Source organism: Perca flavescens, chromosome 5 (genome assembly GCF_004354835.1).
Source record: "Perca flavescens isolate YP-PL-M2 chromosome 5, PFLA_1.0, whole genome shotgun sequence".
NCBI lineage: Eukaryota > Metazoa > Chordata > Actinopteri > Perciformes > Percidae > Perca > Perca flavescens.
In genome coordinates this window covers 13,850,297-13,876,393 of record NC_041335.1, presented here as the reverse complement: position 1 = coordinate 13,876,393, position 26,097 = coordinate 13,850,297, and the positions used below count along the sequence as shown (strand labels likewise).

At 39.9% G+C, this 26,097-nt stretch overlaps 1 protein-coding gene across 1 annotated transcript; it reads left to right on the top strand.

Annotated features, from left to right (window-relative positions):
• Positions 1 to 319: 319 nt before the first annotated feature.
• On the top strand, positions 320 to 26,097 carry LOC114555432 (protein mono-ADP-ribosyltransferase PARP14). Its single transcript, XM_028577800.1, has 23 exons — positions 320 to 618; positions 1,670 to 1,752; positions 4,556 to 4,583; positions 4,795 to 4,869; positions 5,290 to 5,457; positions 7,687 to 7,812; positions 7,899 to 8,000; positions 8,915 to 11,096; positions 11,648 to 11,815; positions 12,127 to 12,202; positions 14,826 to 15,056; positions 16,751 to 16,972; positions 17,777 to 17,891; positions 18,282 to 18,431; positions 20,526 to 20,565; positions 21,453 to 21,715; positions 22,337 to 22,540; positions 23,568 to 23,686; positions 23,876 to 24,111; positions 24,207 to 24,481; positions 24,717 to 24,856; positions 25,027 to 25,201; positions 25,452 to 26,097. The coding sequence occupies exons 1-23, from the start codon at positions 432 to 434 to the stop codon at positions 25,733 to 25,735; spliced, it is 5,649 nt and encodes a 1,882-aa protein (XP_028433601.1). The 5' UTR covers positions 320 to 431; the 3' UTR covers positions 25,736 to 26,097.

Below are 26,097 nucleotides of genomic sequence, written 5' to 3'. Positions count from 1 at the left end.
TTATTTTGTTTGCTTTATGATTCCATGTTTTTTTCTTTTGTAGATTATAATACTTTTGTATTTGCTTATAGTATTTATTTAGGGGAGATTTCTTCTATAAGCCTTTAAGTTTTTTTTTTGTTTTTTTTTTTAAATCCCACCTGCTGCACAACTTGCTTCTTAACTTTGTTGTTGTGTGTCTGCTGCTTTGTTGTATTGTGCAAATAGCTACACATAGCCTAAATCAATAATCTAAAAACAACATAAAGTTATTTTTGTTTATATAGGCTAATGCGTTGAACCCTCTACGTGCTCCAGTGAGTCAGCTGTTGAACTCGGTTCCATTTCTCCGTCACTTAGTGAAGAAACGAAAGTGAAAGCAGCCAGAAGCCTGAGGACGCTCCGCCGCCTGTTTGTGTCAGTCTGTCGGGCTGTTTGTACCGGACGGCACGATGGAAGGAACCGAGCGCCCGCCGCCGGTGATCGTGGAGGGGGACTGGAGCCCGGCTCAGACCAAAACTATGAAGAACAAACTGCAACTTTACTTCCAGAGCAAGAAGAAGTCCAGCGGGGGAGACTGCCGGGTGGAGGCGGAGGACGGAGCTCCGAGAGCCGCCGTTTACTTCAGATCAGAGGAGGGTGAGTCTCGGTTTCATCCACTGCTCGGGTTGGTGTCGAGAAAAGTTCAGTAGGCTACATTCAAGTTTCTAACAAAGTTAGGCTACTTTAACACTTCTCTGCGACTAGTCATCCTGATGGATGAGTCACAAATAACAACGAGGCCTGTGAGTATAACTGCGACACATACTGAAGCTGGCCACTGTAAATACACAGTGCAGTAAATAACATTTAATTAGTAACTGAAAGACTCAAAGATTTATGTCTTTACTGAGGACATTTATCGACATTTTAAAATTGATCCCAGCTCAGATTGGCCGTTGAAGTTGGTTAATATAAACACTCTGAGATTGTCAACTAACTTCCCAGTATGCACTTCCCCTCTCCAGTAACCACTCCTTATTGCCCAGCAGGAGGTTCTCAGGTGGATAAGATGTATTGACACGTGAAAGAAATGAACATTGTGATGGAACACAAAACAGAGTAGCCTAGCTTTTAAAAAACATATAGTGAACAAAAAATGACATATCAATGTTTTAGTTCAAACAGTTGTGTATTTCCACATCCAGCAGTCATAGAGCAACATGATGATTCAGTAGGAGTCTGTGTCCACCTGATAAATGTTAGACCAGTTTCCCCCTGTTTCCAGTCTTCATGCTAAGCTAAGTTAACCAGCTGCTGGCTGTAGCTTCATATTTTATTTAACATGAGAGTGGAGTCAATGTGAACATCTTAAGTGTGATGATTTACTGAAATAGTGATAGAAAACCCGATAATCACTGCTACATTACTAAACACAGGGCCACAGTGTTTCTTTTGGCTGCTGGGTCAAAGTTGAACAAAGGTGAACTCTTGAATTCAGCCGTCATTCAGAAGTGAATGGAAAACTATAGTGAATATTCGTAGTATTTATGGTGTAATGTGAGAGTACCTTAACTCTTAGCAAGAAGTAGAGAATATATAACTATTCCTTTAATTTAACTAACCCTTTAAAATGCTTCTTGATGTCTTTGTAAAACTGTTATCTGCTGGGTAATGAATATACATAATGAAGAGTTTGATGTGATTCCAGTGAGAGAGCGAGTCCTCGCCCGGCAAAACCACGAAATCACCCTGGAGAATCAAACTGTCAAGTTACGTCTGATGTCTGCATCAGTAAGTAGAGACGCTGTTAAAGATTTACTTTTTAAGAATTTTAACCATCATGTTCAGGCTGTCCTCATGAACTGTTCATACAAGTTGTATACCTGCAGAAAGTAATGCACTGTAATTCATATGTATTCCACGTATTTATTACTTTATGTCCCACATTGACATTTGCTGTAAGGCAGCAAACTCTAGTGTCCGTAGTAATAATGACAGACAAAGTAGCATAAGAGCGCCAAAATCTGCATAGGGAGGAGGTTGGTAGATGGGTTCCGAAACACAGGACTTTCACCTGTGGGTGGTGTTCTTGTCCCTGAAGTAGGCTACTATATTTAACCCAAACCACTAACTTTTAAGCTTAACCAGTCGCCTAAACGTAACTGTCACAGCATTAAACAGAACGTAAGATAATATATTTTGTAAGATATCAAACTACGTTTCCCATCAACCTCAGAGGATAAAGCCTTCATTACACCTTTACCTTTCCTGTAGGGCCACCCTCAGGAAAAAACTTACATTCTTCGTTCTTCTCCTGCTAACACTTATAATAGATAATATAAGAGATGTTTGATGTTTTTTATTTATTCAACTTTTTCATCAGTACAGTTTTTTTCAAGTCTGACCCTGCAGACAATTTAGTAAGAGAAATAAATCTTAACTCCAGGTCCACTTACTAGCTGTTTCTGCACCTTTTGACCGCATCTCAGTCTTCATCAGCGAATGGACTTCTCTAGGTGACCTGATGGAGAGGCCAGCCTGTCATTATCTCTTATAATAAATGCTTCAGTCATATATTGATTGTAAAATGATACTTGGAGGAGCTTTCAGGCTGCAGTGAACATTTTTTTGTCTACGTCAGGGGGAGACAAATACAATATGAATAATGTTGCAAAGAATCTTGCTTTTTGTAATAATATATATACAATAAAGTATAATATTCAGCGCTCCTCCCCAAAAACTTTCCTCCAGTCCTTCAACACAAATGCTTATTGTGTCTGTATGACTGCTCCTTTTATAGCATTAAAGTTATAAATTGTTTCCTTCTGTGATGTGTATGTAAACCTATTCCTGGATGTGTGACGGCAGCAGGAAGTTGGACTTTAACACTCTGTTCTTCTTCTGTTGATAATGTTGTGGTTAGGGTGTACTCGGATTAATGATGATCTGAATCAAAGAGATAACATGTTGGAGGGACAGTACTTAGTATCCGTTTTAAGTTCCTTCAGGTTAACTTCTAAAACTTTTTCCCTAAAATGTCCTCTTTGTTCCATTAAATGAACATTTAAAGTTCCATAGTGTCTTATAGTGAACTTGATATGATCATTCATGGTTTTATATAGCAAGTCTTCCCAGGACCGTCTACAACAGGTCCAGAACTCTGCTGCAAGGCTGTTGACCAGGTCCAGCAGGATGTCACACATCACTCCTGTTTTATTCATGTTACATTAGCTTCTGATCAAGTTCAGGATCCAATTTAAAGTTTTTGTTCTTACATATCAGCATTGCATGGTCAGGCGCCTGTTTATATCTCTGACCTGCTCCATCCGTACACTACTAACAGGTCCCTCAGGTCTTCTAACCAGGGACTACTGGTGGTCCCACACACTCATTTAAAAACTAAAGGTTACCATTCCTTTGAAGTGGTAGCTCCGACTCTGTGGAACGCCCTTCCTATTACCTTACGTTCTGCAGTCTCGGGTGACGCTTTTAGAAAGCAGCACTTGCTTCAACTCGCTTTTGTCCCATGTTTGTAATTTGGGGGTTTTAGTCTTTTAATCTTCATTGGTACTGTATTTGTTTTTGCTTGTTTATTTTCTGTTTTGGATCCTACTGTATTTTAACAAATGTCTATTGTGTGAAGCACTTTGTGACTCTGTCTGTAAAAGGTTCTATATCAAATACATTATTATTATTATTATTATTATTATTATTATTATTATTATTATTATTATTATTATTATAATTATTATGTCACAAATATTGTGTATTATGTTGTTTCATCTCTTAATTGGAGCTATATGCAGTTAACACCATAGTGAAATAAGGAAACCTTTAGCTCTATGTATTTTGTGTACAAATGATTTTACTTACAGTATATTTCTCCAGCTGGACATAGTTGGTATTTTTTTTTTACTTTTGAAAATGTAAAACAAATCTGTGTTAAACATCAACTGGAGTTTATGAAGGTGTAACACACAATAACACACATCATCCAGGATAAAACAGATTAAATACAGTATCATCTTAAAACAGAGTTGACGTCCTAAAATAGAGCAAAATATTATTCACCGCTGAAACTAACTGCAGCAAAGTTTTATAGAGTGAAGTTAAACATTTACACACCGAGTAGCTGTTAAACTGACCTGTGTCGGGTCAGGCTCTTATATTTCAGACATGCTGGCATTTTAATATATATATTAGTCACTGATAAACACCCTGAAATCCTGAAGTTGGTTTTATGTTTCTTTGCGCATTTATTTAATATTTAATTTTTAATAATTTGTTTTGTTGTACAGATGTAGTTGTTATGAATCCCAAGGGTGTTAAAAAGCTTGTATTGAACAGCAACACACTATTTAAATAAGATGAGCATAAAAGCATTTTTTAAAGTTAATATACTTTTCTCCATAATAATAATGTTTATCTATATGCACATTGGAAGTAGGTGAAGTTTTATTTCCCAGTGACACAGCCAAACTAAAATCTTTAAATGCCTGAACTTGAGTCAGTTACCAGTCGGCACACAAAACAGATTTTTAGACATATTTCCATTCTGTGTGATTAAAGTGTTGTTTTTGTTTTCACTTCTCAGAGTCCAACGAACAGTGACGACGTCTCAGGTAACACTGCCAGCTGTCTGCTGTGTCTGGTTTTTATGGTCCTTTTTTAAAGTCATATAGTCTAAAACAATGCCATATAGAATTGTCTTTCATTTGGAATTAGATCTTTTTAAGCACACAGTTTATTTGTTTAGCTTTCTTAGACACTCTGGGATCTTTGCTACGTCTGATTGAGTTAATGTGTGCAGAACCTGATTGTCTTGTTTCTTAGATTCATCGACCGATTCAAAGACTCCAAAGTCAGAAGATGAACCTGGAAATGTAGTTTCTGCAAAGAGCAAAGAGGGTAAAAGAGTCTTTTAGTCAGTGTCCAGCAGGTCAGCTGAGAATGCAAAAATATGCAAAGCATTCATAATAATTGACTTGTGTTTGAAAGGAAATCAACAACTACTTTTAAACTCAATACAACAAGCTAAAATGTAAGAACTGTCTCTAAACTTTCCCTATAATTTCTCTCAAATTATACTGTTCAATCCAGTAAAAAAAAAAAGAAATATATATATATTATATATATATATATATTAATATTAAAATATCCTATATATATATATATATATATATCCATTTGTTTTTAGAATTTTGTTTCCTTATCCATTTGTTTTGTCAGATTTTTCAGTTTCTGCATTTCAAAACAAACAGATACATTCCTGAGATGGAAATAATGAGGTAGCAGAGGTGAAGCAGGTTTTTATTTCTCTCCTTTCAGAGTCGGTTCAGAGCGTTGCTGTGGTGTTGGACAACGTGTCAGACAGCATGTCCACAGACATACTGTCCATGCTGGTGGAGAACATCTCGGGCTTGGACGAGAGCTGCTACAGTCTGGAGATCATCTGGGAGACCAACAGAGCCGTTGTCACCTTTACCAATCCTGCAGGTTGGTGTGACGGCCCCAGGGCCTGCGTGTGTGTGTGTGTGTGTCTGTGTGTGTGTGTGTGTGTGTGTGTGTGTGTGTGTTCCATTCATACACCACTGATCTTGGCTTCCACACCTCATTGCCATTATGTTTGCCTTTTACTTGTTATAAATCTCAGTTGGTTAACACTAGATTTGACGTGCATCTCCCTGCTTTGTTTTGGCCGGTGAGCCGGTCAGAACTACAAGACTGCAGTAAATATACAGATTCATATCTTTCACCACATCAGCACAAAACTGAGCCATATTTTAAACTATCACGAAGCCTTCTGAGTTATATTTTCAAGTTTATTTTGTGAAATTGTGTGAAATCCAGTGGCAAATAAGATATGGAATTAACACCAAACATATTTCTAATAGATAGATACATATGTTTCAAATAACAGGAGATTGCCTGAAATGGAAACAGAAAGAAAACTAAACCCAAAGCAGGAAAGAAATGCTGCTGCTGGAAGATAAACATGGAAATCAGTATACAATAAGGATAATTTAATTAGTACTATATTTGTGTTGTTTGCACCGCTGAGGAATGCAAACAAAAAGAACAAGTTCTCTCAAATGTTCAAATGAAATGAAAATAGACAAAATGTGTATGTGTTGTTTTTGTTGTCTCAGCTTTCGTATTATTCATCATAACCAGTGATTTGAACAATTATTAAGTTTGCCAGTAAAACTAAAAGTTAACTTTTATGTGTTTGATAAGTGAGGGCTCAGACGGTTTGTCTTTTTAAACGAATCCAGGCTAACATGATGAACAGCTAAAATTAAAACAGTTTGACAGTCAGTTTGACAGTCAGAGGGTTGGTTTGTTAATCTTGGATGAAGTTATCTTTAAAAAACAGTGTGCTCTTATTGTGAAATAAAGGCAACATGAGTATAAAGTCAAAACCTTACACTCTCATTAAGATTAAGATAATAATTTACTCATTTATGTGAATTAAATTCAATCAAATTTAACAAAAACTAACCAAGTGTTAATACTTTATTCTGAAATTGTAATGTTAAAGGTACATTGTGTAGCAATTTCTCCCATCTAGCGGTGAAATTATATTTAGCGCCTCACTTTTTCAAATGTGTGTTGCAACTACGGTAGCCGTTATGTACCAAGAAGCTATTCATCGAGGTTTTCTGGGTGATGAGGTTCGTTATTTCAAAAAAAACTGCAAACTGCATTGAATCATTAGTGTGAGTGTATAAGTAATTACCCTTGTAATTTAGACCGTAACGTTGACTTACCTGTCGAGAACAAAGCCGGCAAATTCAGCGTCCCTTTTGAAAGTCTTTCTCCTTCATTAGCTCTTTCCACCTGGGAAAGGCTTCCCCGATGTTTACCCTCATGTTTTGAATTCGCTGGTTACGTTGCCTTTTTAGTTCCCTTTATCGCTTTTTTGGCGACGAGGATTCCTTCTCTTGTGGCTCGGTATAAGTATGATCATCCATTATGAACTAAAGTGCAGTGCAGGCTTTCAAATTTGCCGGGGCAGTGACAAGCGCCTCTCACTGATCTCCTTCTCCGTTTCATCTGGTTTCTGTCACGACGCTGGCTCTGAAAAAGCGTTGCTAGTGCTAGATTATAGTTTTTCAAAATGGCGGAACGACATGGAAGCCTCCTTGGATTTACCTGTCCAATGTAAATACAGATAAGAAATTCTTCGCTTACGAGGATAAGTCAGATCATTGGCAGAGGTAATTTTACACTAATGAGGACATATTTATGAATGAAGACATTTATTTTAGCTAATAAAATACTTAAAACACTACACAGTGTACCTTTTAAAGACAAATCTCCAAGTGCATCGATTATATGTTATTACGTAACCCATATTATCATATACAGGTATTTTAGTTCTTGTAAAAATTAAAATTGGATGATTTAACCTTGGAAGCAGAAGACGACAAAACAGTCTCAGTCCATGGTCCATTTAGAAGCTGTTCTGGAGATTATAACATGATTTTCATCAACAGAAGACTCTACGCTGTCAGTCTTTAATGTCTTTATGTCTTTAATCTGAGAAGGAAAACCAAAGAATTAGAAACTGAATCCACAAAGTAGCAAGTACAGAATATTTAATTTAGAGACCCTGAATCAATGATGTTGTATTTATGTATTTATTTATTCCTAACAACAGTTGTAGTTGTCACTTGCTGAGCCTGTTTCAATCTTAAATGAGTAATCTGGAGTATTTTGCAGATGTGGAGAAGTTCCTCTCTGTCAGTGAGTCCAGCCAGAAGCTGCAGAAACGCGGACTGAGCGCTCGGCCACTGGAGGCAGCAGAGAGCGTCCGAGTGGAGAATCTTCCTCCGACTGTGGTTAAAGGTACACAAACTGTTAAATAACTGTTTTCTGTCTGCAACATTTATACTCCTGGGGTCACAAATTCCTTATATCTGATTTCTTTCCAGACATGTTGGAGCTGTATTTTGAGAAGAGCTGGGCACTGCCAGAAAATATCATCATGATCCCGAGTGAACAGGCTGCTATTGCAACTTTCAACAACCCCAAAGGTTTTTCAGTAATCATTACTACTCATGCTTTACACACTGTTTTTAAAAGTTAAAGTGTGTTCTAACTTTAAGACAAATGTCTAGAAGTACATACATATAATAGAAATACACTATTTGGCCGGAAGTATGTGGACACTAGAAGAATAGACCTATATGTGATAGTTGAGTCTGTGATTTGGTCGACATGGGCATTAATGTGCTGCTCTAACAGCCTCAACTGATCTGGTTTTGGGCTTCCCACCAGATGTTGAACCTGCTGGAGGGGTTTGCTCTTTTTCAGCCACAAAAGTATTTCATTTTGAAATTTATTATAACAGCAGAACGTATTGTTTGGCGCTCAGGCTCCGATATCATTACTCCCAAGCAGATACGGTATGTTTACATGAGATATTGGGGAGGGATGATCCCCCACCCCAAGAGCCTGCAGGTGAATGTTGCGGTGGTAGTGGGGCTGAAAGAGCAGGCAGCAATACAGGGCAGTGGCAGCATTGAAAAGGCAGAGGGAGAGATGGGTAAATGTTGTGGCTTAAATAGACCACCAAAGTGAGAGGGTGTGTTTGGTGAATGATATGGAGAGTGAGGCATGTAACGTGTATATGAGGTCAGGACTCTGTACAGCAGTTCTTCCACACCAAACTGGGAAAAACATTTCTCCATGGAGCTGGCTGTGTGCGGGGGATATTCTCATGTTGAAACAAGAAAGAGACTAACCCAAACTTGAAAGACCACTATAATCTAAAATATAATTTCTTGCAAGTAAATAAAAAAGTAAGAAGAATGGTGTCTACATACCCTTGGCCGTATACTGTGTGTCTTATCACCTGGAAAGAATTCAGTGTTATTTAAATGCCTTGTAGCTACAAATAGAACAACCACTTACCTGAGCTTTCTTATTATTCCCTGTGTTGCTGCAGTTGTGGAAAGCATTTGCCTAAAACAAGACGTTGTGATGCGGTCCATCTCTGTCAAGGTGTATCCGTACTACAAATCCCTGGGCACCGCCCTGTACGGCAGAGAGCGACCATCATGGAAGATGCCCGAGCCCTTCACAGAGAGCGTTCACCATGTTATCTGGAAATTCCTCCTGATGAAAAAACTGTTAAAAACCATCAACGATCAGATGCGTCCGTACTTCTGCAGTGTGGACTTGGATAACCCTGAGGTGAAACTCAGCCCTCTTCCGAGCTTTTTGAGGCAGAAAGGTCTGACGGCCAAACATGTAGATAACTGGATGAGCACCGCCCGAGAGGCCTTCCGTCAGCAAATGTCTCAGTACGTGGCCTTTGAATGTACAGCGAACGCACGTGCATGGAAAGCTGCAGAGAAGGAGGTCCGTTCACTTGTCAGGGAAGACGCCGTCCTGGTGCTGGATGCATCCAGGGGGATTTTGACCGTGGCTGGCCGAGCTAACGACATAAAACAAATCAGGGCTCCAGTGGAGAACATCGTTCTTAAAGCCATGAATCAGATGAAACGGCAGACAGAGGGTGTCTCTGAGGTAATGGTTATGTCCCCTGCAGAGTTCTACATCCTGCAGCAGGGTGGGGTGCAGAAAGCTGCCCAGGACATTTCCCCTGACATGAACCTCTCCTTTGATAAAGGCACCCAGACGTTAACCATTACAGGACTCCCTGCAGAGGTTTACCAGACTAAGTCGTGGATCTTGGAGAGGAATATGACTATGAGTAAAAAGCAGCTGAATGTCCCCACACATCTTCTAGACTTTCTCAAGTCAGTGGATCCCATGGACATGTCCCAGGACCTGTTCACGTCTCAAGGCATCAGTGCCATCTACAGCATTGAGAGCAAAGGGGTTTTCCTGTTGGGGATTAATGAGAGTGTCCTCGCTGTTGCAGAGAATAAGATGAAGACCGTTTTGGACGTACAGACTCTGGATGTGGAAGACCAGGAAGTTCTTGAACTTCAAAACTGGGTAAGCCTGAACCAACAGCTGTTGGACACCTGCAACTCCTTAAAGAAGAAAACAGTGGCCATTCAGATCCACCCAGAGAGGAGAGACAAAGTAACCGTGGCCGGCTTCCTGAATCCAGTGAAAGAGGTGAGCAGCAGTCTGAAGGAATTCATTGTGAACTACTCAAGAGTTCAAGAAACCATTCGTGTCGAGTCATGCGCTGTTGTTCAGTTCATTGACAAGAAAAAATCACAAGATTGGTCCAGTATTGCCAAGGATAATGATATAGAAGTCCGTTTTGATCCAGAGAGGCCAAGAATCACCCTCGCTGGGGCTCGTCTTCACGTCCAGAAAGCCAAAATCTGCTTTCAGAAACTGACCAGTGCTCTCTCCACTGACAATTTCAGTGTGGACAAGCCTGGAGCTAAGAAGTACTTCCAGACTCAAGGAAGCCTGTTCCTGTCTACGATAATGACAGAGCTGAGCTGTGTGGTGATGCTTCGTCCAGAGAATCAAGATGACGAGGAGGAAGAGAACTATGAGGAAGACAATGTCCTTTGTTATTGCAAAGTGAAGACCACAAGTGGAGTTCTGATTTCAGTCAGCAAGGCAGACATCTGTAGCTTCCACGTGGACACAGTGGTCAACGCAGCTAATGAGGAATTACAGCACATTGGCGGCCTGGCCTTAGCCCTGCTAAATGCTGCGGGACCCGAGCTGCAGAAAATCAGCAACGACCACGTTAAAAAAAATGGAAAACTACGTCCGGGTGACGCCATCGTTACAGGTGCATGTAACCTGCCTTGCAAGTACATCGTACATGCAGTCGGCCCACGTTTTTCTGACTTTGACAGGAAGACGTCAGTGTCACGTCTGAAGTTTGCTGTTAAAAATAGTCTGGCACAAGCAGAGGGAGTGAAATGCTCCACCATTGCACTGCCAGCGATCAGCTCAGGTGTGTTCGGTTTTCCTGTTGAGCTCTGTGCTGAGACCATAGCTCAGGCAGTGCGGGAGTACTGTGACAATCCAGGAGGTCCAAGATCGTTGACAGAGATTCACCTGGTGGACAACAATGATAAGACCGTAAGAGTCCTGGCCACAGCTGTCAACAGAGAGTTCATGGACCTCGGACCTACTATGACAGTACCACATGCGGCAGAAGGAACAAGCACGGGGGCTTCAGGGTAAATTGAAGAAACTTTTTTTATCATAATGAACTTTTACTGTTGATTAGAACATGGATTTGAAGATGCATATTTAAAGGTGCATATTTAAAAGATAGTTTAACATTTTGGGAAATGTCTTATATCTGCATGGCAAATATGAAGCTACAGCTAGCAGCTGTTTGCTTAGCATAAAGACTGGAAATGTAAAAAAAGAAATCTTCATACATGTACAAAATCCAAAGTGTAAAAACATCAATTGAATGTTTTACAGGTGGTTTTGTTCCAGACCATTTCTTGGCTCTGAGACTCCAGGAAGTAATGCTCTCAGCAAAGAAATAGTGGGACACCTAATTTCCCTGTAAAGTGACAAATTGTCCCTTTTACACATGGCCTTCTGTACATGTTAAACAAACAAGATTTAACATGAGAGAGCTTGAGAGGTGGTAGTTGGTGGATTTTTGTTACTTTTGGACAGAGCCAAGCTACATTTGAAACAGCCTTTGAATCAGACAGACTTGTTTGAAGGTGTGCTTTTGTGTGTTAACTGAACTTTATTGTTCATCCCCCAGCAGATATCAGGTGAGTCGAGGTCAGAGCCACTCGCCCAGGGGTGGCCGGTTTGGTAAAGGAGGAGGGCGTGGAAAGTGGGCTGAGGGGACAGGAGCTGGATTCCAGAAAGGTCAGAAAGGTAACAGGGGAGCTCCCGGGGGACACGTCCAGCCTGGAGGACATGGAGGGTAACGTTCTGCTCCTTCTTCTTCTTATCTTTCTTTTCTGTAGTCTTGTTCATAATTTAGTTTTTGCTCCCCAGTAAGGTTTTTAAGACCTCGGTCCGTCATAGGGTCAGAAAAAATTCAAGACCAATGTAAATCTAACGAGAAAAACCCCAACATGTAAAAATAAGAAATAGAGAGCCACATTACCTGTACAGTGCGCCAACATGTTCACAGATTTTTGTCTTTTTGAGTCACAAAAACAAACTTTGGACGCAGTAATGGTGACTTCATTCACTGTGGTGACATCAGTCCTGTCTTGTGATTGGCTGTAGGTCGGGCAGGATGGAGAAGACCACAGCTGAAGGTCTGAAGATTGTTCTGTGGAAAGGAAACATTCAGGACCAGACTGTGAGTACTGACGCTGTGTTGCCTTAGAAAAGTATCATTTGAATAACCGTTTACTGCACCAACTTGTTTTGATGTCTGTGTCTTAAACGGGGCAAGTAACCATATATAGTCACTTCCGCACACACACAAAATGCCCTCCCCCTGCCTCCATTTGGAGTTGTGGAGTCATGTGGTTTTCTCTCAGCCAATCAGGGGAGATCAAGCTATCTGACAAATATTGACATCAAGGCATCTGAACAATCAGCAGTGGCCTGGAGCACCTCAAACACAGCCATCTTGCAGAAATCATAAATATTGCTTTTTTGAACCTGGTTTCTCCCACAGCTATGGTAATAACATCATAACTAAACATGGTAAGTTGATGTAACTCACAAATTATTTGGTTGAATAGTTGTGTTAAAGATTGAGATTGTTGTTATTTGCACAGCATTTCTAAAAATTAGCTTAATGTTGGGCTGAAATCTAAATGCACCATATTTGATCATATGCCCCGTTCACCTAAGACTAGCATGAGTGGCACAAGTGTCCATTTTTAGACATATGTCTATGAATGTATGTTTTTTATTATAGTTAAATGGCATACATAGGTGCTTATTGTTAGTGTGAGGCCTAGTACTGTGTGAATTAATTTCAATTACTCAATACTGGTTTGTGATAAAACACAACTATGAGTAAATATAAGTGGTGCTACCAGTAATTATAATTGATTTTTCTGTTTTTATATTTTCTATGTCAATACTCTGTTTTTTTTTTTCCAGTAGATCTAAATTACACTGTTACTGTTTTCCTTTGGCTTAATATTGACTTAAAAGCATATTCCTTTTGCAGCTGTCTGCTCTTTTATGGGGAGAGGGATACCGTTGTTGTTCCTGTAAACCCTGCCAGAGATGATGATAGTTTAGAGGAAGAAGACAACGATGTGGCAGATCCTGACTTCCTTCCTCGCACCCACAACCTGGACATTGATGGCCCTTCTGCCAAAAGGAAGTGCGTGGGGCCTGCAGTGGAGGTGCTTGTAGATGAGGACCTGGGCAAAAATGATGACAATCAAGAGCAACCAACAGCAAAAAGGCCCACTAACAAAAGGAAGCCAGAACCCCCCGGGAACCCTCTAGAGTTAGAAATTATGAGCCACAAAGTTCATAATTTCATCATCAGTGGTGGCAAAGGTGGTGTTGATGTTCATCTGGGTTGCATATAAGTTGGTTTGATAAGTTATGTGCAAGATTACTTCACGACTGAAGTACCTGCTGAAATAATCAAATGGACTTTGGATGAAGTCAGGGGTGGGTTGTCCAGGTCAACCTTCTTCTAGAGGGTTCCCGGGGTTCTGGCTCCCTTTTGTTGGTGAGCCTCTTTGCTGTTGGTGCCGGCTCTTGATTGTCATCATTTTTGCCCAGGTCCTCATCTACAAGCACCTCCACTGCAGGCCGCACACACTTTCTTTTGGCAGAAGGGCCATCAATGTCCAGGTTGTGGGTGCGTGGAAGGAAGTCAGGATCTGCCACATCGTTGTCTTCTTCCTCTGAGCTATCATTATCTCTGGCAGGGTTTACAGGAACAAGAACGGTATCCCTCTCCCCATAAAAGAGCCGAGCAGACAGCTGCAAAAGGAATATGCTTTTAGTCAATATTAGGCCAATTCAGATTTTTAGAAATGCTATGCAAATAACAACAATCTCAGATTTTTAACACTCAACCAAATAATTTGTGAGTTAAATAAATGTTCCTTGCAGGTTGTGTGTGTTTTTCACATAATTTTTAAAATTCACTCTGGGTTATTTTTGTTCACCCTAGACGGGCAAGTGCTCATATATGGTAACTTCATTGACCTTGATTTGCAATGCAAACATGAAAAATATTGATAACTTTTTTTTTTTTTAAATGTCCTGTACCATCCCACATTACCTTTTTGAGGTTACAATTTAGAATTTCCAAAGATTTCAATGAGTGCCCTATAAAGGGTTAACTCATGATACATGATTCTGACAAGTGCGGGGTTTAGATACAAATATCCACCAGATGGCAATAATTCTCTCTGACAAGTTCCTGTGAATGCAACTCTGGCTTCAAGGACAATTGCACTCGTTAAACTTTGATCTTATTTTCCTTTTGTCCATTATTTCTATTGCTTATGATATTGTTGTACTCATCAAGGTAATTGCTGACAGACTGGAAACAAACAGATTCTCTAGATTTTCGAAACCACTTAACTAAGTCTAGTCTACTTTATATCGTTATTTGCCAAGTCTGAAGGCACTGCATACTCCAAACATGGTTGAATCTCTGCTTGTCTTTCAGTACTTTAGGAGAGCTGGTGCTGTGTGTGACTTGATTTGCATGGTTTTCCATACAGATAGAAGATTAGAGTGTGCATCCCAAGTACCAAGCCTGCCTTATTAGACATAGTCAGTGAATAGGTTTCCTGCTGCACAGACCTTTACTGAACGTGTGCCTCAACAACAAACTCCTCTGATAATTTTGAAGCTGTACTCTTGAAATGTTATTGTATTTCTACTTGAGAAATTACTTAAAAGAAAAATTGGTTGTCTAAAATGAATCTTCTTATCCTTTCAGTTGTAGCCGTAAACTTGTGTACGATACTGTTGTTTTTGGTCCACAGACTGACGTCATTGTCAACACCATCTCAGAGGACATGAACCTGAACCAGGGAGCTGTTTCCAAAGCGATCCTGCAGGCGGCTGGGCACGGCCTGCAGTCGGCGGTTCGGTCCGAAGACAGGGCAAGCACACTGCTGTATGGCGATGTCGTCATCACCGACAGCTTCAACCTCAAGTGTCGGAAAGTCTATCATGCTGTTTGCCCGTTTTGGAACAACGGAGCCGGCAAGGAGGTGAGGGTTTTCAGTCAAAGGAATTTAATTTTAGGCAGCTGGGTCATACTCTCCAGAGACATTTGATGTAAGGTGAGTGCACTGATAGGATAAACCTGAAGAGATATTCCACTGAAAAATTATGTTTTGAGCATCAGAGGACTGCAACTGTAGTCTAATAAAGAGCCAAAGTGAAACCACAACTTCTAGATTCTGTTCTAGAAGTAATAAAACCTCTTTATAAAAAATACTACATATAACTAGAAACGTCCCCTTATTAACAGTATGTTGTGTGTTTCAATCCTTATGTTTTGTTAAGGTTGGTAATAATAATTGTTGTTTATTCAATATTTCAGTTTTTAGCAACCTTTATTGATATTTTTAAATGTCACAGGTTTACATGGCTGCTGGCGAATAGTCTTTTTTTTCTTAGGAAGGTTCCTAACTGAGTGAAACAATCTGGACATACGTAAGGCTACCTTTAGATTGCTATGTTTTGGTTTTTAAGCATTTTTGAGCCAAAAACAACATCCGTGCACACAAGTGTTTTTAGCTCCAGTAATAGAACTAATCTCTGTTCAAACTAACACCCCAAACCACATATCAACATTCTCGAATACTGGGCATGCGCGTGCCGGGTAAACAGGAGGCAATATGTATAGTTGCATGTATAGCCCATTGTTGGTAGTTGCCATGGTAATGTTAGTAGCTTAGTCTCAGAGAATGAGACGTCATGATCCAATCAGGTGGCGAAACATGGGCGTCAGTGTTTCCAAAGGTCTCCGTTTGCGGCCGTTGAGACTGCAACACAACCCAGCAGATTCCAAACCAAACGGATCAGAAGTGTTTTCAAATTGTTCTGGCTCTGGGGCTCTGAAACGCCAGAGCAGTGTGACTGTGAGGTGTAAACGTAGCAAAAGATATTTGTTTTTTTAACCAAAATGTTGCAATATAAATGTAGCCTAAGGGGCAGCCATTATAAGAGCTGGTGGAATTCTCTAAATGCTAAGGAAAGGTACTTCAATGCTTCCTTTGTCATTACCTTTAGCATAGAGTACACTGGACCATCCTTTACCAAAGGAAAGGAGATAATGCCATCCCACAATTCATTTAAAGCGACGCACCATTTGGCCTTTATGGCTATCTTGCATAACATTATTATTTTCATACAATCATACAATTGGGATTCATGTGGATCAATATGAGGGGACAGGAGAATGAGCGTTAGCAACGATTCTCAATGTGACAACCATTTCCTTTCACTTTTGTGAGTAGCCTATACTCCTTTTTTTATTTCACTTTTAACCTTGGCAATTAAGTCCTATCACACCTGGTTTTTCCACATTTAAGATATTCCTTTATTAGTCCCACAGTGGACAGATTTGCAGTGTTACAGCAATAACATAAAGCAAGATATAGTAAGTAGACAGACTGAACGGTTGAATTCACAGTATTGCACGTAGGAAATATATATTAGACATTGCACTTTTAATATATTAATAAGGACTTGGGGTGTCTCTCCTTAAATACTCTAGAGCTGAGTAGAAGTATAAAATAGCATTAAATGAAAATACTTAAGTAAAGTACCTCAAATGTCCACTTATGTACAGTACCTGCATAAATGTACATATTGGACCTAAGAGGCTCCATGTATAAGTTTCCACAGTCTTTGTGGTCCAACCTTACTTGTTCTGTGTGTTGTCTTTTTGTCTCAGGAGTTAATATCCATCATCAGATATTGTCTGGAGATTGCTGAGAAAAGTCGGATGGCGTCGTTGTCCTTCCCGGCCATCGGCACAGGAAACCTGAGCTTCCCCAGAGACGTGGTATCCAGAGTCCTGCTGCAGGAGATCCACTCGTACAGCCGCAGGAAAACCCCTCGCTATCTGAGAGAGGTGGCCATTGTTGTTCACCCGAGTGACAACCAAACGGTGGATGTGAGTTTCATTTTGTTAAAGACAGCATGTTTAAGTATTAAAGTAAAAAAAATCTTGAGGTGTGAAATTAGAGTGAAGTGAGATCTCTGGTAGCCCGCTGCTCATCTCTGCTGCAGGCTACATTAGCTGCTGTTAGCATTAAACACCACAATCTATAGTGTGTTCCATTTACCTCGGAACTCGGAAACCAAACCTGGGAATGACGTCACTCCGAGTTAAATGCGTTCCATATACAAGTCGGATTTTCATTGTTTTCATTAGCTCTAGCCAGGTTAGCTATTGTTAGCAATGCCAGTTTATAACAACGTTTGTTTTCACAACAGACAGCGAAGCAACATGTCCACAGATAGAAGATGGACAGGACTGTGTGTACGACTGATTTAGTGAAACACAAATAAGACAGAAGTGATTATAACTGTACGTTACTACAGCTTTCACAACTGTTGATGCACGGGGCGTCCATGTTGGATTTTGTATGTTGGTGTTTCCGACTTTGACCTCAGAAAATCCGACTTCCGAGTACAAATGGAACGCACTACTATTATGCAACTGCAAGTTGTTTAGTGAGTAATGTAGGCACCAGGTTTTGATGAGGATGAAGGTGTGGAATAAAAAAGGACATATCTGGTTCTGCTGCATTGATTTTGATCCTCTTTGTTTTAAACTGTTTATCACAAGTCTGAAAATGAAAAGTACAATGATAAATCTTTCATACCCAGAGAGATGCATACAAGCAGGTATTGAACAGCTAACCTGTATCAAATCACCTGTATTAAAATCATGTGCCAACATCTTGTTTGTCAGTGTTTCATCAGGGAGTTCAAAGGTCAGACTGGCCAGAGAAATATCCAAAATGAAGCTCAGGAATTTAACGAGGCACCAGTTAGGCCATCAGTCAGCCAGTCACAACAGTCTTCAGGTAAGAAGCCTACACACCTTTCATTTATTTTATCTTCATGTGAAATTTTATGAACAACAAAACTGTAGAGCAAACACAAAACAAATCAAACAGAAGTCATCTTTAAATACAGAATGTGAATGTGAGAATGTGAAGGGTCAGATTATTGATTATTTTAGACGTCAACCTGTGAATGTAATTAATTTGATTATTTTAGAGACAGAACAACGTTTTTGAGCCTCCAGATCACCTGGCTCAAACCAGATTTGGCAGTTCAGTGTTTAACTCTAAATATTCTGATCACAAAAAAAAAAAAAATATATATATATATATATATATATATATATATATATATATATATATATATATATATAATAAAAATCTAAGATGAGCTGTGTGTGTCTCTGTCAGCCTCCTTCAGTCAGGTGTCGTCCCCCTCCCTCGGTGTGTATCGGATTCAGATGGGTCAGCTCACCCTCGAGGTGTCATCTGGAGACATCACCAAGGAGGCCTGTGATGTCATTATCAACTCCTCCAATCAAGGCTTTACCCTAAAATCAGGTGACTCTTTATTTTGCCTCGTCATCTTGTTGGTGTAAACGAACAAACCTTGTAGAACATTTAATAAAGGACCATCTTATTTTTACAATTTTAATTTTACATCACTGACATCACCTTTTTCCAAATGACACAATCTTTCATTTTTTTCAAAGTATTACCTTCTTTACCAGGCTGTCTTTAGTTTCAGTTAAGTTAAATGAAAATTGACTTGCAGAGACTTGAAACTTGCAGAAATAATCCATCAGTCAACATCATGTCTTCTTTCAGTGCAGTGGGGACCTTTTGAATATATATATATATATATATATATATATATAGTGAGGAAAATAAGTATTTGAACACCCTGCTGTTTTCCAAGTTCTCCCACTTGGAAATCATGGAGTGGTCTGAAATTGTCATCGTAGGTGCATGTCCACTGTGAGAGACATAATCTAAAAAAAAAATCCAGAAATCACAATATATGATTTTTTAACTATTTGTTTGTATGATACAGCTGCAAATAAGTATTGGAACACCTGTCTATCAGCTGGAATTCTGACCCTCAAAGACCTGTTAGTCTGCCTTTAAAATGTCCACCTTCACTCCATTTATTATCCTAAATTAGATGTACCTGTTTGAGGTCGTTAGCTGCATAAAGACACCTGTCCAACCCATACAATCAGTAAGAATCCAACTACTAACATGGCCAAGACCAAAGAGCTGTCCAAAGACACTAGAGACAAAATTGTACACCTCCACAAGGCTGGAAAGGGCTACGGGGAAATTGCCAAGCAGCTTGGTGAAGAAAGGTCCACTGTTGGAGCAATCATTAGAAAATGGAAGAAGCTAAACATGACTGTCAATCTCCCTCGGACTGGGGCTCCATGCAAGATCTCACCTCGTGGGGTCTCAATGATCCTAAGAAAGGTGAGAAATCAGCCCAGAACTACACGGGAGGATCTGGTCAATGACCTGAAAAGAGCTGGGACCACCGTTTCCAAGGTTACTGTTGGTAATACACTAAGACGTCATGGTTTGAAATCATGCATGGCACGGAAGGGTCCCCTGCTTAAACCAGCACATGTCCAGGCCCGTCTTAAGTTTGCCAATGACCATTTGCATGATCCAGATGGGTCATGTGGTCAGATGAGACCAAAATAGAACTTTTTGGTCATAATTCCACTAACCGTGTTTGGAGGAAGAAGAATGATGAGTACCATCCCAAGAACACCATCCCTACTGTGAAGCATGGGGGTGGTAGCATCATGCTTTGGGGGTGTTTTTCTGCACATGGGACAGGGCGACTGCACTGTATTAAGGAGAGGATGACCGGGACCATGTATTGCGAGATTTTGGGGAACAACCTCCTTCCCTCAGTTAGAGCATTGAAGATAGGTCGAGGCTGAGTCTTCCAACATGACAATGAGCCGAAGCACACAGCCAGGATAACCAAGGAGTGGCTCTGTAAGAAGCATATCAAGGTTCTGGCGTGGCCTAGCCAGTCTCCAGACCTAAACCCAATAGAGAATCTTTGGAGGGAGCTCAAACTCCGTGTTTCTCAGCGACAGCCCAGAAACCTGACTGATCTAGAGAAGATCTGTGTGTGGAGTGGGCCAAAATCCCTCCTGCAGTGTGTCCAAACCTGGTGAAAAACTACAGGAAACGTTTGACCTCTGTACTTGCAAACAAAGGCTACTGTACCAAATATTAACATTGATTTTCTCAGGTGTTTAAATACTTATTTGCAGCTTTATCATACAAATAATAGTTTAAAAATTCATACATTGTGATTTCTGGATATTTTTTTTTTTAGATTATGTCTCTCACAGTGGACATGCACCTACGATGACAATTTCAGACCCCTCCATGATTTCTAAGTGGGAGAACTTGCAAAACAGCAGGGTGTTCAAATATATATATAAACTGTAAATATCACACAGCGATAACATTACATTGACCACAAATAAAACCAAACAAAGGATGTTTTGAGTCTCTGTCTCTGAGTCTCTCTCACATGTAACTCAATAAAAAAACGCAACATGTCTTGGCATTTCAATTTTAATAACTTACAGCAGCATCATTTATTACTCTTACTCTTCTTCTATAATACCCCAGGAGTGTCGAAGGCTTGGACAGTGCTGGATCTTGGACATTGGTTTTTTATCATTTACATCTCCGCATCTCTTTTACATTCACACAGTTCAGCCCAGTCACACCTGGGAACGTCCCAGTACAACTGCTCTTCTGCTGATAGAGAGCAGTATTATTTGGGTTAATGCAAAACTCAAACTTTTTTGCCTGATGCACCTCTCAGATGATTTAAAATGCTACGTGATGTTTCAAATGTGTTTATTTTAGAGCCCGACCGATATTATCGGCCGATATTAGGCATTTTCCAAACTATCGGTATTGACATTTATAATGGCTGATAAATTAATATTTAAAAAATAAAAATGGACGAAACAACCTTCAACCATGTTATGAGTGTTGACGTTGCATAGTTTGTCTACAACGTCCCTGTTGGCAACACTTGTAATTAACCGTTTAAGTTTCGTATCTTAAATTTGAATTTTTATAAATTTTATTTATCAGAACTTTCATATATTTTGATGTTCCTGTTTATTTTTAAACTGCATTATCATATTATTTTAGTGAGCAGTCATAAATAACTACAAATAACTAATGTTAGGGAAATCTGTTTATGTTTTGTTAGGCGTTTGTGAATTTTTTTTAAAAATATATATCGGCCAATATATCGGAATATCGGATTTTTAAATCACCAAATATTTGTATCAATATCGGCCTTAAAAATCCTTTAGCGGTCGGGTTCTAGTTTATGTGAATTGATTTTAAGGTGAAGTTAAGTAACATTACAAATGCAAAGTAATTCTCAATGTTTAGGTTGGTTTGGCCAAGTTTGTTATCCTTTAGACTACTACCATTATCTATTACTTTTAGATGTTTAATTTGTTTATCCATACATTTTAGGTAACTATTTTAACTTGAGTCTAAGTATAGGCCTAGGTAAATATTTGTAAAATTGTGCACAAAAACCAGATTTCAGGGATTGATTGTTTTACCAGGCTGTGTAATGAGTGTTGTTTGGTTCCTCTCTGTAGTAAATTCTCCGAATTACCAGCCTGGTCTGTTTATCCTGACGTCGGCCGGCCAGCTGCCCAGCACACACATTATCCACGTTGTTGGCCAGAATGATCCTGCAAATATTAAGGATGTGGTTTACACAGTGCTGAAGTTCTGCGAGGAGAACAAGCTCAGATCTGTCTCCTTCCCGGCCCTGGGAACAGGTCTGTGCAAGCAGAAACTATACAGTATACACATCAGTTATTATTTGAAGCTTTTACTTTTACTATTTCAAAGAGAAGTCTTCTCAGTTCCCTGGGCAGCCATGTTGTTTGGATTTACAGTCTTTAATTTCACTATTGATATTCACTCATCTCGCTGTATTAAAGCTGACAGAAGATACATTTGATGTGATGTGATGCAGGTACAGTACATTCTGTCTGCACAGAGTTTGTGTCACATCAACCATCAAATATTAAAATTAAGCAGCTGTTATTGTACTGTACTGTGGACATTCATGATCCCAAGAGGATGAATCCTAATGTCAGTGGCAGAAGAAGTACTCTTCTACTCTCTTTACTGAAGTAAAAGTACCAATACCGGGGACCGGGTTGGATCAGTTGGTAGAGCAGGCACACGTATACATAGAGATTTATACCTCGACGCAGAGGTCCAGGGTTCGAGTCCGACTTATGTCCCGCATGTCTTCCCCTTTTCTCACCTAGCTGTTCTGTCCATTAAAGGCAGAAAAGCCCCAAAAAATAATCTTAAAAAAAAGTTTTCACAGACTATGCCAATCCTCGCATCATCAGCATCATCATCACCGGTCCTTGTCTGCCCGTTAGGTCAGGGAGGGGTCAACCCGTCGGCGGTGGCAGACGCCATGGTGGATGGGGTGGTGGACTTTGTGAGGAAGAAGCACCCGAGGTTTGTTTGCAGCATAAAGATCCTGATCTTCCAGACGGTCATGATGGCGGAGTTTCACAGGAGCATGAAGAGGAGAGAGGGAGAGCAGGTGGAGGCCAAGAGCGTCTTCACCAAGATCAAAGGTATTTAGTAAACTCCACCTACTGTAGATTTGTGATTATTTTTATCTTTTCTTCCGGTTTGTTTTAATCAAGTTTGCTCTGAGGCATTATTCTGTTATTTCTTTCTCAGAGGTTAATTCTGGTATTTAGTCTGTCTTTTTGATTGTCACAATCTCCTGTGCAGACTCAAATCATCAACATGTCAGTCCACCTCTCAATACTATCTGACTACCTGTCTGTGACTCTCACAGAGGTGTTCAAAAGTCATTTTTTGGAAGTCCAAGTCGAGTCTCAAGTCTTTGAGGGGCAATTTCAAGTCAAGTCTCAAGTCTTTTGCCACAAGTCCAAGTCAAGTCTCAAGTCTGGCCATCTGATCTGTCCCATAAATCTTATGAATTCATTGAACGATGACAAGCCGGAATTAAAACAAGCCGAACTGAAATAGGAGTAACAAGCCTATTTTTAAAATGTAAGGAGTAGAAAGTACAGATAATTGCGTGAAAATGTTAGGAGTAGAAGTAAAAAGTCTGCTGTAAAATAATTACTCCAGTAAAGTATAGATACCTAAAATAAAGTAAGGTAACAAAGTATTTGTACTTTGTAACTTGACAACTCTGGTTATCAAACAAACCGGAGGAAATAGAGTCTTTGTTGGTGACCATTTTCAGCGGTGGATTAATCCACATTCAGTGCTCTAGTGAGTATTTGTGGCAGTGTATGTGGGGTTTAGTCAAAAATGAACTAAAGTGTGTGTTCATGGTAATGAAGGAACATGTCACTCATTCACAGAGGAAGAAGATATATCAGGCTGTGACACACACACAAGAGCAAGTACTTTGTGTATTCAAATAACTATTAAAAGTAAAAATAGAATTAATTAGTATTAAAATTAACTTTTTGACTATAAGAACAAAACAAAATCTTATCATCCTTTAAATCTCTTAATACGTCACACACCCTAGTAAAAACCCTGAGTTTGTTGTGAATTTGTAATCTCTGCCATACAAACATGTCTCACATACTGTTATGTTGTTTTATGTTGTTTCAGACACTGTCACTTCGTTTTTTACGGGACTTGGGGAGGAGCGACCCAGCACTGATGACTTGTGTCTGGAGAGAGAGGAGTTTGAGCCCACAGTGTTTCAGCTGTGTGCCGACAACGACATGGTGAACATGCAATTATTCACTTAGGTTTAGCTCTTTGCTTTGAAAAGATCTCTTGATTATTGAGGCCAGTCAGTCACTCACTCATACAAGCAAAAAACACAAGAGAAGTTTAGTATAACAATATGAAAATGTTCTTGTAGCGATGCTGGTTTGTAACCGAACTCCACAACTGTTACCCCACCACTGCAGGCTGTGAGTCAGGCTAAGAAAAGGGTTAAGGAGCTGATTGTGGCCGAGCAGGCGGAGAGAACCATCAAAGACCAGTACATCAGTAAGCTGTCGCAGGCCGACTTGGACAAGCTAAATTCCCTGCAGCGGAAACTGACGGTTAGCATCAGTTTGAACCGAGGGATGGGGGACCAGGAGTCCACCATCCAGCTGGAGGGTCTGACCAGAGACGTCTACACCGCTGAGTCTGCAGTCAGGTCAGCAAATCAATTCATGGAGGAGAACCAATATGCAACAAAGCTTCAGTCCAGAGTACCAAATGTTAGCATATGCCTTTTATTCTGACCATCAGGGACATCATCCGCAAGGTGGAGAGGTCGGAGAACTTGAAGAGCAAGGCCTTGCTGCTGAGTGGACTGGTAGAGTGGCAGTTTGAGATCAGCACCGGGGTGATGGTACCCTTTGACATTTACACCAACTTCCAGCTGGAAGAGGCACTGGAAAAGAAACAACAAAGTGTGACGATCAAGATCAACAACGAGAAGTACCATGCTCAAGTAATGCTTAGAAAAGCAGTGTCAGCAAGTTCGCGTAAAGCCTTGGAGCTACATAGAAAAGATATGAAAGGTGAGGGTTTTACTTCCTCCATTTTCCTAAAAAATGTCCAGTTTCACACTGAGCTGATTAGAAAACCTATCATAATAGAAACACAAGCAGCTCTTCACATGGAAAAAACCTCAGAGATCCACTTTATTATACAATATCTAAACAGTGATATGAATGGAAACCATGAAAATATAAGACAAAGGTTGTGTAAAAGTGTATCTTACCTTAAAAAACACTCTTATGATTTTTTTTGCAGATGACGCCGCTCTGCCATCAAATTGGGATGACATGAAAGGCGACCTCCTCAAACGGGTTCCTCTGACTCCAGGATCCAAGGAATACAACGATGTGGAGACGGAGCTAACAAAGACCGGTCTCGCTGCAAACATCATCAGTGTATGTTCAGTTTCTGATATGCTTTGCAACTTCAGAAAAACAAATAAAGGGATATTTTCACTACTTGGAAAAAACAAATGGGTTACACTAAAAGAAAACACAAGCAAATTTAAAAAACCCATGCAGTCAATACAGTGAGAATGATTCATGTGTTGTAACTTTGTTGGCAGATTGAACGAGTCCAAAACACGACACTGTGGCAGAGTTACCAGCTGATGAAGAAACAAATGGAGGTGAAGAACAAACACACAAACAACGAGATGGTGCTGTTCCACGGCACCGGAGCCACCTCCATTGATTTAATCAACAATCAAGGCTTCAACCGCAGCTACGCAGGAGCACATGGTAACCGAAGAATGTTTAAAAATAGATTTCTGATCAATGTACCGTAATGTAACACATTTCTTTGCTCATGATAGTCATGTAAAGTTACACAGTGCAACAATATGTCACTACTACAAAATGATATTTAAACAATTGATTCAAGTTTCATGGAGAACAAATGGAGCAGCAGTCTTCTTACTGAACAAACAAACACTAGATTGATGTATTTATTTAGTAATACAGTCTGGCCGTCCCCTATTTTGCTCTGTAGGTGCGATGTACGGCAATGGATCTTACTTTGCGGTAAACCCGGCCTACTCAGCACAAGGCTACGCCAAACCCGACGCCAGCGGCCATAAGCGCATGTACGTGGCCAGGGTCCTGGTCGGAGACTTCACCCAGGGAAGAAGTGGCATGATCACCCCGCCCTCCAAGAACTCCAGGAATGCTGCAGACCTGTATGACAGTGTTGCAGATAACAAAACCAATCCAGCCATTTTTGTAGTCTTTAATGACATTCAGGCATACCCAGAATACCTGATCACATTTACATGAATGAAGCTATGATTACACTGTGCTACAATTCTGATGAAAATGTTATGAAAATTCTATTATTTGTGTTTTAGTTTGAATTCCAATTAAGTACACAAAAACAGTTTCAAATTATTATGTAATATTGTAACATTGCATATTTCCTGAAGGGGCACTTTCCATTTTCTTGATTTGGTTTCACCCACTACATGAGTAAATGAAAAGAAAGGATTAAAGTTTGAAAATGAACAAAACAGAAGCATTAACAAAAATATTTTAAAACTCATTATCTTCCTTCCTTCATTTGTCACATTTCTTGTATTTTTTTTAATGGAATATAGTCTATAGGCCTTTTTATTAAAGGATCACTGCGACAGTTTGTGAAA